The sequence below is a fragment of the Electrona antarctica genome, assembly GCF_951216825.1.
Source record: "Electrona antarctica genome assembly, chromosome: 22".
NCBI lineage: Eukaryota > Metazoa > Chordata > Actinopteri > Myctophiformes > Myctophidae > Electrona > Electrona antarctica.
Genome location: NC_136805.1, coordinates 6,470,661 through 6,485,337, shown reverse-complemented (window position 1 = coordinate 6,485,337; position 14,677 = coordinate 6,470,661). Strand labels below are relative to the sequence as shown.

General features: G+C 39.3%; 3 protein-coding genes across 3 annotated transcripts in view; 2 read left to right on the top strand and 1 right to left on the bottom strand.

Moving 5' to 3' along the window:
• LOC306914807 (kelch-like protein 24) overlaps window positions 1-14,677 on the top strand; it is a gene marked incomplete at its 5' end in the record, with an annotated part of 245,141 nt that overhangs the window by 191,004 nt on the left and 39,460 nt on the right. The gene's annotated exons all lie outside the window — the stretch shown is intronic.
• LOC306915829 (protein bicaudal C homolog 1-like) overlaps window positions 1-14,677 on the bottom strand; it is a gene marked incomplete at its 5' end in the record, with an annotated part of 48,536 nt that overhangs the window by 16,247 nt on the left and 17,612 nt on the right. The window lies entirely within an intron of this gene.
• On the top strand, window positions 1,202-4,290 carry LOC306915830 (interferon a3-like; the record flags this gene model as incomplete). Its single annotated transcript, XM_079493469.1, has 5 exons — window positions 1,202-1,258; window positions 1,778-1,855; window positions 2,529-2,678; window positions 3,299-3,376; window positions 4,192-4,290. 5 exons carry the CDS (start codon window positions 1,202-1,204, stop codon window positions 4,288-4,290), a joined length of 462 nt encoding a protein of 153 aa, XP_079349595.1.

The following is a 14,677-nucleotide window of genomic DNA, read 5'->3' as shown; positions in this document are numbered from 1 at the left end:
TACATAAGATTGCACTGCAGAGCAGGTGGGGACCCCAACACTGACGAACATGTGGCTTGCACTGGAGCTTCTTGGAGCTCTCAGTAGCAGCCTCATACAGTCATTGTAGGCCACTGTCAATCTTATATGACATTATGTTGCCACTGCCAGATTATTGGCAATTGCTATCATGACTGTAGCTCAATGCGAGTTTATGTATGGTGTAACTGCTATATAATTTCACAGATCAAAAAGTACTGTATTTATATAAACACTAGTGACACACTCAAGCAGTCTAGCCTGTGTTCTGTGGTTTACAACGGTCTTCAACAGGTGGTCTGCCAAATCCTTGACAGGAACTTCCCTATTCTGGCAGGAACACAAAATAGATCTACAGGCTTGCTGCAGTGCTGTGAGCTTTGTAGGTCGGCCAGCTTTGGTGTAGTTTGGGGGGGGGTCGTCTCACTGTGAGGCGGTGTGAGCAGTGAGGAACAGTCAAAACTAAATATAATGCCTACTAGTGCTTGTCAGGGTGGGGGTCCCCAGTTCAAAATTCTTTAAGGGATCTTGTCCTGAAAAGTTTTGGAACCCTTTATTTACACAACACTGATCGTGCTCTCAACTTGTGTCAAGTCTATTATGAAAAGGTTTAATCTGCAACACAATTTCATGTATTTCATTTCATGTCTCTCAGCTAAAGGGCCTGAAAAATGTTGTGACAACACCTGTTTTACAACATGGGCATATCTGAAGTTCAGCCCATTAGGGCTCTGAGTAGGCTAATCTTCACTAAAGCAAACAACTGGTAGGCTACAAACTTGGGAAATGTCTCAATATGAAGCTCACTTGAAAATGTGTTGCGGCACATGGAGAGCAGAGTTTGACAGCTAAGTTAATTCTCCATTTAGATAACTAATTTGTTAAGGGTCATCGAGCTAAATAAGAATTATCAACTGTACTTTCCAAGACCAGTGGACCGCTTTCTGAACCGTTTACAACCACTGTCAAGTCCGGAAAGTGAAACAGGTGAGCCTTATTCGATTTGTTCAAGTATAAATGGAACTGAGAGACATGGCTAATGGTAAACTGGTCTTCGAAAACCACATTTATTTGTTTATTATTACAAAGGATAAACATACCATTCAAAATGTTCACCAAGATATTATTTTTTTGCTTGTGTTTAAATGTTTGCAGACATGGGATGTCGCTAAGTTGCAGATGGATGGATCATAAATTCAGACAGTACAGTGAAAACTCGTTGCTTTTGCTGGCTAAGCTGGTAAGTGGCTTTTGGTTACTCACAAGGATGACTGAAAACTATCTTTTGACATCTTTCACTAGTTGTCAGAGTGGACAGAGTGTGTCTAGTGTGTGATTTGAAAGAAATTGAAAATTAAATTCATATTTTTGTTTTACTGCCCATTATATGAAGAATTAAGACATGTATTATTTTGTAAAATGACAACCATCTGTGTTAACTTTTTCTGGTTAGAGGACTACGAAAAGCTGGAATTTTGTTTTAGGAAAGGTATTTTTGCTTTAGTATGTTTTTTATGCAAAGCGTGGGAAAAAAGGCAGAATGTTTTGTTTGTGTAAAAAAAAGAAAAAGAAAAACTGTTTCTTGTACACAATGCAATACTGACGCAATGATTTGTATGGTGTGTCCTATAAGTCCATGTGGGCGGGGCGCCTTGGGTGCATGACACAAAAATAAAGTATCTATCTATCTATCTATCTATCTATCTATCTATCTATCTATCTATTTGTCTAATATGCTAAATGTTTGTGTCAAACGTAGGGTGGAGCTTTTACAGAGGAGGATTCTGCTGCAGTTCCCTTCCCACATGGCCTGTACACTCGGGCATTTAAAGCATCGGTAAGTTCCGAGTCATAAAATGTCTTAAATTCTTAAACATGGGGAAACGTGGGGTATAATCTCCATCCTTTTCATTCTGAGACTATGGATATGTGAGGTTTTTATAATGGACCGGTAATCAGTTTTAATTGGTACTTAATAAACATTAATAGTAGGCTACTACTGCAGTAGCTTATCAATTTGGCCGGCATAACTGCTATACCATTATAAAGCATTCACGGTTTACTGATCTAAATGACAACACACCTGCTGAGGAGGTATGTTGTCGTTTAGATCCATTTAATTATTGATTGGATGAACAATTATTCTTCTGGGGCTGCCTAAATGCCTAAGACCTATACAGTATGTATGCTGATGTAGGTTATAGTTCATTAGTAAATGTTATAAAGGACATAGTTATTATTTCTCTGTCTGTATTCATTATTAGTTAATAGTGCTATCACCTATGAATAACTAACCACTACTCATAAATAAATTGATAAATGAAATGCAGTATAGTAGGCGTTAGGCTATGTTTATCATTTAATCAATCAAATCTACAAAGTAAAGCAATTGCATTGTCACCTGCTATAGAGACAAAATATTGTTATGTTCTCAGTATGCATAATGTAATAACATAGGCCTACTTCTACTGTAGTGTAGTGGTTTATCAGCAGTTTCTTTCTGTTCACAGCCAGAGGACAAGCTTGCCTTCATTGTGCAGACTATAGAGGAGATGGCTGAGCTATTTGAGGAGGACCTGGACGCTGTGTCCTGGGACGACAGCAGGGTGGAGGACTTTGTTAATGTCTTAGTCCAGCAGGGCGAGGGCCTACGCTCCTGTGTAAGCATTGTTTGACCTGTTTTATACTTTCAATAATGCTTGAAAATAGCCGATCTACATTGTCTTTGAATACATTCTAGGTGCTTGTTTGTGAAATCCCGCAGAGATGTAAAATAGGATATTATACCACAATTGTTACGACGTAGGTCGCAGTTTACTATGAAGACCTGCATCTCCCGTCAGTCAGTCCATCAGTCACGCCTCGTGACACGCTCCATATATGGCCAATACAGAATTCATTCAATATGTTGATCTAACCTCATCAAACCCTTAGATCTCCATATATGGAGCTGACCTGTTCTGACATTCCATATAATTATTGATCTGACCTCATCAAACCCTGTACACTCAAGACACGCTCACATATATGGCCAGTACAGAAGTCGCAGTTTACTAGTGACCTTGCCATTTAGGGCGAGGTCGCTTCTCGCCCTCAGGGCGTCTTAATTAAGGGTGTATGTATGTGTGTGTATATATATATATATATATATATATATATATATATATATATATATATATATATATATATTTAAGTGTATTATTATTTGAATGAACTGAATAACTAATTACACGTTGGTTGGATTTATGCGATAACCAATTATGGTATTATTCTGTTGTAGATGGTGAATCGGATGAAAAAGAGCAGGAAGGTGCACTTGTACTTCAAGAGGCTGTCACACCATGTCCTGGAGCAGATGGTGAGAATAATCTAAGAATAACCTCCATTTGGGCTCTTTATTGAGGGTTCACATAATAGGCCTTGCAAAAGAAAGAATAAGTCTGCACACCGTTTTGAAAGCTCCTCCAAAAACTTTATTTACCAAGGTGGGTAAAATTAAAAAACGCAACGTTTCGGCCTCTGTGGCCTTCGTCACGTATACTCAGTACTCCTGACGAGTGCAGTTCGTTATTTTTGTTCGATCACCCGTTGAATTAGCCTGGGATGTGCGTGCACCTCCTGACCACTTTCACATAGGCCATAGCATTTTGTTTATTAAACAACGTTCAACCTGGCAGTCTCTATTTTAGGTATATTATTCTAGGTGAGCATTTTCAAAAGATTTTAAAAAAAATGCCGGGAGTAGCAGATCTGCAAGCTGACCATGATTTGCAATGCAATGCGCTGTGAGCTTGTAGATCAGTTTTTTTTGCTGTAGTGCAATAACCCCTGTGGTCTTTGAGGTGGTTGCAAGGGACTCCCCAGCTAAATGAGTTCATATACTGTAGTATCAAAATTAGAGGCCGATTCTAAAAGCACCTTCTAAATCCCAGTGATGTAGTAACTAAGTACAATTTTCAGTACTTTTACTTCAACTCTACTAGGCCTACATTTCAGAGGCAAATATTATACTTTTACTCCACTACAATATTATTGAAACAACACAATTAAATCTTGTATAAGGGGTTCCTGACTCAAAATGTTTGGGGTCCAAAGCCAAATACATATTAATTTGGGTGTCTTTTACATGAAAAGGTTTGTGAATGGCTGCTCAACACTATTTCCTGTCTGCAGGGTCACAGCGCTGAGGCCTGGGAGTTGATCAGGAAGGAGATCAGAAGTCACCTTCTGAGACTTGACCTTCTGGCTTCTGCCACATTCATCGCAAACTGAAAACTCTTTCTCTCCATTTGATGTATTATCTAATTTAATTTTTTTATATTTATTTATTTATTTATTTATTTATTGGTCCATTTATAATTTATTTGTTGAATAATGCTAGATATTTGTAAAATAATTTATTTTTGTATTTGTTATCTTATGCATATGTTGATGACACGAAATACATCTTTTATATGTATTTATATATGCTATTCATTGTAACCTGTTACAGCAATTAAAACAAGATGAAAGGCATTGATTGATACTATTCCTTTTATATAAAATAATTTATTGTTTTCCCATAATGCAAGGCTGCGTTCACACGGGTAGATGCAAAGATACAAAGATTCACAGCTTATTTGTCGCTTTGTATCTTAAGTTTGAAGGCGGTTCAACTTATTTGTAGCTTTGTATCTTTTGCAGCAGCTACAAGCTTTGTAGCTTCATGTCGCTGGCTTCCGTTGAAAATGAAATGCCTCTCAATCCCTGTTGAGTAACAGAGTTACAGAGTGGCTGAATTAAGGGCAACTATGTGTCAAAGTCATAGCAGAATTGGATTTAATTTGTGGGCAGCGGTGGCCGAATGGTTTGCGGAGCGGTCTTGATACCTGAAGGTCGCCAGTTTGAATCCCCGGACCGACATGTTAAAATTACCACCGCTGAAGTGCCCTTGAGCAAGGCATTGAACCCCTACCATGAAATGTTCTATGAGCAGGGTGTGGCTGTAAACAAGCATCTCGAGCTTAGTCCACTTCCCTGGGTAAACAAAGAACTTTGCTTTGCTTTGATGGCATAGTTATATTATTGAATAACAATATTACACAATGTTATTCACAGTATGATCAAGAGGTCAGAGGTCAAAATAGGTTTTATTGCAGTTAAAGCAAAAGAGGTTAAATCAAATGCAGGTCCACGGAGCAAAGCAACTGTACACACAAAGCAACATGACTTTGGTATATCCATGTCATCTGACGTTTTGCTGAGGACAGCAATGATGGCAATGTCTGTGTTCTTCATGATGAGTCAGATTCATTTTTAGACACCAATGTTATCAAGTCAGGAAAATAATGTCAAGTGTATTGCATTCATATATGAATTGCATAGTTCTGACATGCCAGAATAAATTAATGCAAAGATATGTATTTTTCACACTACTATGTTAATGAAACTGCAACTGTGTAAACTCCACTTCATGGCATCGTTTTCAGGCTTCAACTGACAAATTCTGTCCGCCTGTGATCTTGTCCCTTTGCTCCACTATCAAGTGAAGTGCAGGTGCAGCCAGGTGGTCTGTGAGCCCTCTAGAACACTGCTTCCCAAACAGTGGGTAGGGACCCATCTGTGGGTCGCAGACACATTTTTATGGGTCCCTTATTTTTTGTTTCCTAAATATTGTTTTTAATTATTATTTCAAAACATTTTCAAGAAACATTCCCAAAAAAGAAAAAGAAAAAAAATCATGAATTAAAAACAAATTGCAATTCTTTTTCCAGTAATTTCTTAAAGAAATCAAAGAAAAAATCTAAGAAATTCCATATTAGAAAACAAATGTTTAAGAATAGTGAAAATAGCTGATCTGCTATTTTCACTAGTTTGGGTCCTGCAAACGTCTAATCTCTCTTTTGGGTCAAGGAACAGGCTAAAAAGTTTGGGAACACCTGCTCTAGAGAAGTGATCAGTCCCTTTCCCATGAGGCCTCAGCCCCCTCGGGCTCAGTGTACACAGAGAGGTCCTGGTAAATATCTCCTCCACATGTCCCTATCGCCAGGCCCTGCTCCCAGAAAGAGAAGAGACAGGAAGGAGAGGACACATTTGAACCCAGTCTCGGTCTGTGGTCACAAGGAGGCCCTTCCCGTTGTCTTAAGCAGCCGCTACCCAATAATGACTTCAACATATACAACATTAAATAAATTCTGGTTACATTTTCTGTTTCTCCATACTCCTATTACTCCATAGACAATTGTATTGTTTAGTGAAATAATCACCTACACAATATTCAAATGCAACAGGATGAGACTAAGCAACAGCAACACTAGACAAACAAACTATGCTATGATGTGCTCACTGGAGTGAGGGGTGTGTGTGTGTGTGTGTGTGTGTGTGTGTGTGTGTGTGTGTGTGTGTGTGTGTGTGTGTGTGTGTGTGTGTGTGTGTGTGTGTGTGTGTGTGTGTGTGTGTGTGTGTGTGTGTGTGTATACACAGCTGTGAGAATAAACCATGTTTCCTGTTTGTAACTTACGTAACAACTTAGCGTAAGTGTCAAATTACATTTCATGATCTATAGAAGAATTACATTTTTATAATGGCAAAATATGCCAACTCTTACAAACCTCATAGATGTGATCGATTTCAGGCTCCTCATAAATGGCTTCCTGTTTTTTCAGCTGTACGAAAAATATACATTGGACAACATAAATAAAGTATGTACAGTACTGTAGTTACACGTTTACATTTAACCACCCAGGCCAAAGCCAGTAGATGTATGTATATACGTACATTGAAGTCATTTTGATAAATGGACAACTCTTTTTGAATTTGTCCTGCTCTCTACTCACCAACAGATGGTTGTGGATCAGTGCAGCAGCAATACACATAGCCAACATCAGACCTTGAATGAAGATAAGACCGTCTTTCATCTTACTCCTGTAGACGGCATTGTCAATGTTAATGGGTCCTATGAGTATGAGAGAGAGAGAGAGAGAGAGAGAGAGAGAGAGAGAGAGAGAGAGAGAGAGAGAGAGAGAGAGAGAGAGAGAGAGAGAGGGAGAGAGAGAGTTGTATATGTGACAAAATGGTAAATAAATGGTAAATGGTGCATTTATATAGCGCCTTTATCCAAGGCGCTTTACATAGATTGTGCATTACATTCACCCATTCACACACACATTCATACACCGATTGCGGCAGAGGCCATGCAAGGTACCAACCAGCACATCGGGAGCAATTTGGGGTTCAGCGTCTTGCCCAAGGACACTTCGACATGTAGACAGGAGGAGCCGGGATTCGAACCGCCGACCCATGGATCATTGGACGACCTGCTCTACCTCTTGAGCCACAGTCTCCCCGACACATATTTATAATTCAATATGGGTACATTCTCCTTCTACAGCACTGCCAGTCTGCCACCCAAGTGTGGAATCTGGAATGCCCTGACCCCTTCCCTAAAAAAATGCAGATCGCTGGCATCCTTTAAAAAAATCCACCTTTCAGCAGGCAAATATCCCTTTGATCACTGCCCCCCATCGCCTCTTTACACCCAGTGATGTAAATAGGGTGCGTTTTGCGTCCCAAAACGCACTTTATAGTTTTGGGCCGCACTTCAAAAACATGCGTGCGTCCACGGGATGCACTACTGTACTCAGTGTACAGTAATAATAATCCACGTGAGAAATAAAAATCGCGGAAAAAAATGCGGTAAAACAAATAATCTACGGACACGATCATTTTGCATGGCCGCATGCGACCTCATCCTACGTTATAAACGATAAAATCCACGTAGGACTCGTTGTAGAACCACTAGTTTGTAAGTTAACAACAACACAGTCTGACGGGCGCCGCCATCTTGCTCAGAGTCGAGCGCTGAGCGGAGCGCAGCCTGGAGACCAGAGCCGTTTAGAGAGAGAGAGTGACGACAACATACCGTTCAGTGACTCATGAAGCTCCGTGAATAAACAGTGAACGCGGTTGTCGCAACTCTCTCATCTACACGGCGCTGCCTCCGACAGAAAGACAGGCGAACATTTTTGAGCATGACAAACAGAGTAGACCCGATTGAATGGGAAACACACATTGTGTACTGTAACAAACGCCGACACTGTTGTATGTTGTGCGTTGTGGACCGGTGCCACCACACATTAACATGCCCCCACCCACCCCCCAAAAAAAGAAGTGCCAAAGCCAACTGCAGGGCAACAAAAAATATTAGCAACCCTATTTTCTAAATCTAACATCATCATCTGCTAATGATGATGATGTGTGCTGCTGTGCACAGCCTACCTCCTCCATGACTGCTTCTACTTAATCTCCAGGTTAGTTTTGTAGCATTCATTTTTATTTTGTATGTATTGTGTAATGTGTCATGAAAACAACAAAGATTTATTAACAGTTAAAACTGGCAGAATTATTATAGATTTCATATAGCCAAAATCATATGAAATATGTATGTAGTATGAATGTAGAGGTTTTTTTTTATTATAATTTATTTTGCTAGCTTTAGTTATAATAATAATTTCTTCTTTGTTTTCTACATGAATATAACCACATTATAACCATATAAGATGAAATGGGAGTTAAATGCTGCAATTTGTAAAAATGGCAAAATATGACTCTTAAACGTTGCTGAAGTGGGACTCATCAAATGTCCCTGGGACTCATCTAAAAGACCACCCCTGCATCCCGGGACTCATTACATTGAAAACCTATTTACATCACTGACACCCCTTCATTTTTCTTCCACACTCACTACATTTTGTGATGTTGAATTTTGTTATTTTTCATGTCATGTTTATTAATTCATTGATACATAGTTCTGTCTAATAAAGTATTCAATCAATCTACTCACTGAAAACTTGTAGCTCAGTTCCTGGTCCCCATGTGTTGTTCATTTTACAGAAATACACGCTGCTGTCCTCTATGTCCACATTTTGCAGGATGATGGAGGCGGCCCTGTTGGGTGTCTTTCCCAGTATACTGACCCTCTGTCCGATCAACACTTGCCTTCTCTCTGCGGGTGCCATGTTGTAACGAGAGGCTTTGTACCACTGGACTGGCAGGCTGTGCTCCGTGCACAAGCAATGGATGACCACGGTCCGGCTGCTTTTGATCCCATAGAAGCTCGGCCTCTGGCTGACCTGCAGATCTGGGTTCAGGGCCACTGCTGGGACAGCAAGAGTCTGAGGTAACGGATGTTATGTTTCCCAAACACTCACTCGGACACATTTTTACAGGTCCATTTATATTTGGTTTCCTACATTTAGTTTTTAAATTGTTATTACCTTTTCAAAAATCATTCCCCAAAAAAGCAACATTTTCATAAATTAAAAACAAATTCAATTCGTTTTTTTCAGTAATTTCAGAAGAAATCAAAGAAATCAAATTAAAATCTAAGAAATTCCATAAATTAGAAGACTAATTAATTAGTAATGAAAATGAAGCGGCTCGTTGTGCTTGTAGATCTGCTATTTTCACTAGTTTGGTTCTTAGGGAGGAATTTCTCTCTCTATCAACTATTGTGTAATAAATGTAATAAAGCAGAGTTGCCTGAAATAACACTTTACTAAAAGTAAAAAAACATATATTTATAGTCACAGTCCAATTTGACTTTGATATTGACAGAAATAATGATGAATGGATAATCCCAGTTAGGGGAGAATGCTACGATGTGTACAGTATCATTCATAATGTGTAATTTCATAAGAAACTAGAAACAAATTTCAGGAAATTTGACTGGGTGCCTGCAGCTCGCCAAGTCTGTGCAGCATTTGAGCCACGGACCACCATTTGATGACATTTAGCCTCTCAGACCCTGTAAGGGTCCATTTGGTTGACTTTCAATGGGGTATTTTGTCTAAGTTTATTGCACATTACGTTAAGTACTAACATGCTAATGCTAACATGCTAACATGCTAATGCTAACATGCTAACATGCTAAAATGCTAATGCTAACATGCTAATATGCTAATGCTAACATGCTAATATGCTAATGCTAACATGCTAATATGCTAATGCTAACATGCTAATGCTAACATGCTAATGCTAACATGCTAACATGCTAATGCTAACATGCTAATGCTAACATGCTAATGCTAACATGCTAACATGCTAATGCTAACATGCTAATATGCTAATGCTAACATGCTAATGCTAACATGCTAACATGCTAATGCTAACATGCTAATTTTAACATGCTAACATGCTAATGCTAACATGCTAACATGCTAATGCTAACATGCTAATGCTAACATGCTAACATGCTAATGCTAACATGCTAACATGCTAATGCTAACATGCTAATATGCTAATGCTAACATGCTAATGCTAACATGCTAATATGCTAATGCTAACATGCTAATGCTAACATGCTAACATGCTAATGCTAACATGCTAACATGCTAACATGCTAATGCTAACATGCTAATGCTAACATGCTAATGCTAACATGCTAACATGCTAATGCTAACATGCTAATATGCTAATGCTAACATGCTAATGCTAACATGCTAACATGCTAATTTTAACATGCTAACATGCTAATGCTAACATGCTAACATGCTAATGCTAACATGCTAATGCTAACATGCTAACATGCTAATGCTAACATGCTAATGCTAACATGCTAACATGCTAATGCTAACATGCTAACATGCTAACATGCTAATGCTAACATGCTAATGCTAACATGCTAATGCTAACATGCTAACATGCTAATGCTAACATGCTAATATGCTAATGCTAACATGCTAATGCTAACATGCTAACATGCTAATGCTAACATGCTAATTTTAACATGCTAACATGCTAATGCTAACATGCTAACATGCTAATGCTAACATGCTAATGCTAACATGCTAATATGCTAATGCTAACATGCTAATGCTAACATGCTAATATGCTAATGCTAACATGCTAATGCTAACATGCTAACATGCTAATGCTAACATGCTAACATGCTAATGCTAACATGCTAATGCTAACATGCTAATGCTAACATGCTAATGCTAACATGCTAACATGCTAATGCTAACATGCTAACATGCTAACATGCTAATGCTAACATGCTAATTTTAACATGCTAACATGTTAATGCTAACATGCTAATATGCTAATGCTAACATGCTAATGCTAACATGCTAACATGCTAATGCTAACATGCTAACATGCTAACATGCTAATGCTAACATGCTAATGCTAACATGCTAATGCTAACATGCTAACATGCTAATGCTAACATGCTAATATGCTAATGCTAACATGCTAATGCTAACATGCTAACATGCTAATGCTAACATGCTAATTTTAACATGCTAACATGCTAATGCTAACATGCTAACATGCTAATGCTAACATGCTAATGCTAACATGCTAATATGCTAATGCTAACATGCTAATGCTAACATGCTAACATGCTAATGCTAACATGCTAACATGCTAATGCTAACATGCTAATGCTAACATGCTAATGCTAACATGCTAATGCTAACATGCTAACATGCTAATGCTAACATGCTAACATGCTAACATGCTAATGCTAACATGCTAATTTTAACATGCTAACATGTTAATGCTAACATGCTAATATGCTAATGCTAACATGCTAATGCTAACATGCTAACATGATAATGCTAACATGCTAATGCTAACATGCTAATATGCTAATGCTAACATGCTAATGCTAACATGCTAATATGCTAATGCTAACATGCTAATGCTAACATGCTAACATGCTAATGCTAACATGCTAACATGCTAATGCTAACATGCTAATATGTTAATGTTAACATGGTAATGCTAACATGCTAAGATGCTAATGCTAACATGCTAATGCTAACATGCTAACATGCTAATGCTAACATGCTAACATGCTAATGCTAACATGCTAATATGTTAATGCTAACATGCTAATGCTAACATGCTAATGCTAACATGCTAATGCTAACATGCTAATGCTAACATGCTAAGGGGTCCATTTGGTTTCGCTCAGGGGGGCGGCCCGGTTCTGGCGAGCCGCCCCGCGTCCGATACGGTTGAGAAATGACAGAGTTACGTGTTTCCCCGAATTTCTCTATTGACTTTCAATGTGTGTGTGTGCGTGCACATGTGTGCATGTGCGTGCATGTGCGTGTGTGCGCGCGTGTGTGAGAGTTGGTCAGGTGACCTTGAATCATTAACAAAGTATCATTTTCACCTGGGCTAGTCTATGCAATGCAAACAGTATTGAAAGGTAAAGCACACTGACTCTCTATGAGAGAACGTATGTCCGAACAAATTGCTCTGTCGCAAAAAGTAAAAGTCGAATGCGATTTTTGTTTTCCCCGTGAGTGACCCGAGGCATTGAGGTACGCCGTGTGCGATCGTGGTATTGGTACGATAAAAAACGTGGTTATAAGTGCGAGTTAAGAATTGTGCTTGTGATGAAAAAATTGCTGACTCATTCAGGCATTTAACATGGAGTTTATGACACATTATGATGGTACACCTGTCGCTTTCAGGGCTGTAGTTCACGTACTGTATGTATCTGGGCTATGGTTGTGACATTGGGTGAAAGAGGACGAGTGTGGCTACAAAATTACCGAAACCCATGCGTGTAAAGTGAATATTTTGGCCGTGAGGACGATTTGTTCGGAGAATTTCGGTATAGTCTTCACATTGGCTTCTCACTCTGATCCGCTCTCTCTCTGGGCGTGCGACACTCTGAGTCGAGAATATTGCTCAGACCACACACACTTTGAACTGCGATAGCGGGCAAACCGTGCAACGTATTCGAATTCCGTCTGAACCACCACAAAGTCGATGGCCTCGTGTGCTGTTTGACGTTTAAATCGTGTTTCTACGTAACAGTATGCCAGAGCAATGTGGCTCCAAAGTAACGTGTCGTTTTCTGTTTTTACCCGCGTCTCCCCATCGACTTTGAATGGGGCATTTTCGCGTCGTTTATTGCGAATTACGTCGGCACGGTAACACGAATCGGAAAGAAAAGCACAAGCACACCATTCCCGGCCGAGCCGCACGTTTTGATGTATATATTGCGGGGCTTTGGCAAACCGTGCGGCCGGCCGTAGACGTCGAAGTTTCGCGTATTGATGATAATTATTAAGTATGCGTTTTAGATTTCAACCTGTGTTTCTGCCATTGCATGGCAGGCACCCAGAACTAGAAACAAATTTCAGGAAATTTGACTGGGTGCCTGCAGCTCGCCAAGTCTGTGCAGCATTTGAGCCACGGACCACTATTTGATGACATTTAGCCTCTCAGACCCTGTAAGGGTCCATTTGGTTGACTTTCAATGGGGTATTTTGTCTAAGTTTATTGCACATTACGTTGCCACCAACATTCTAATGCTAAAATGCTAACATGCTAATGCTAACATGGTAACATGCTAATGCTAACATGCTAATGCTAACATGCTAATGCTAACATGCTAACATGCTAATGCTAACATGCTAATGCTAACATGGTAACATGCTAATGCTAACATGCTAATGCTAACATGGTAACATGCTAACATGCTAATGCTAACATGGTAACATGCTAACATGCTAATGCTAACATGCTAACATGCTAATGCTAACATGCTAATGCTAATATGCTAATGCTAACATGCTAAAATGCTAATGCCAACATGCTAATGCTAACATGCTAATGCTAACATGTTAACATGCTAATGTTAACATGCTAACATGCTAATGCTAATATGCTAACATGCTAATGCTAACATGCTAATGCTAACATGCTAATGCTAACATGCTAATGCTAACATGATAATATGCTAATGCTAACATGCTAACATGCTAATGCTAACATGCTAACATGCTAACGCTAACATGCTAACATGCTAACATGCTAATGCTAACATGCTAATGCTAACATGCTAATGCTAACATGCTAACATGTTAACATGCTAATGCTAACATGGTAATGCTAACATGCTAACATGCTAATGCTAACATGCTAATGCTAACATGCTAAAATGCTAACATGTTAATGCTAACATGCTAACATGCTAATGCTAACATGCTAATGCTAACATGCTAATGCTAACATGTTAACATGCTAATGCTAACATGCTAACATGCTAATGCTAACATGCTAATGCTAACATGCTAATGCTAACATGCTAATGCTAACATGATAATATGCTAATGCTAACATGCTAACATGCTAATGCTAACATGCTAACATGCTAACGCTAACATGCTAACATGCTAATGCTAACATGCTAATGCTAACATGCTAAGGGGTCCATTTGGTTTCGCTCAGGGGGGCGGCCCGGTTCTGGCGAGCCGCCCCGCGTCCGAAACGGTTGAGAAATGACAGAGTTATGTGTTTCCCCGAATTTCTCTATTGACTTTCAATGTGTGTGTGTGCGTGCACATGTGTGCATGTGCGTGTGTGCGAGAGTTGGTCAGGTGACCTTGAATCATTAACAAAGTATCATTTTCACCTGGGCTAGTCTATGCAATGCAAACAGTATTGAAAGGTAAAGCACACTGACTCTCTATGAGAGATCGTATGTCCGAACAAATTGCTCTATCGCAAAAAGTAAAAGTCGAATGCGATTTTTGTTTTCACCGTGAGTGACCCGAGGCATTGAGGTACGCCGTGTACGATCGTGGCATTGGTACGATGAAAAACGTGGTTATAAGAGCGAGTTAAGAATTGTGCTTGTGATGAAAAAATTGCT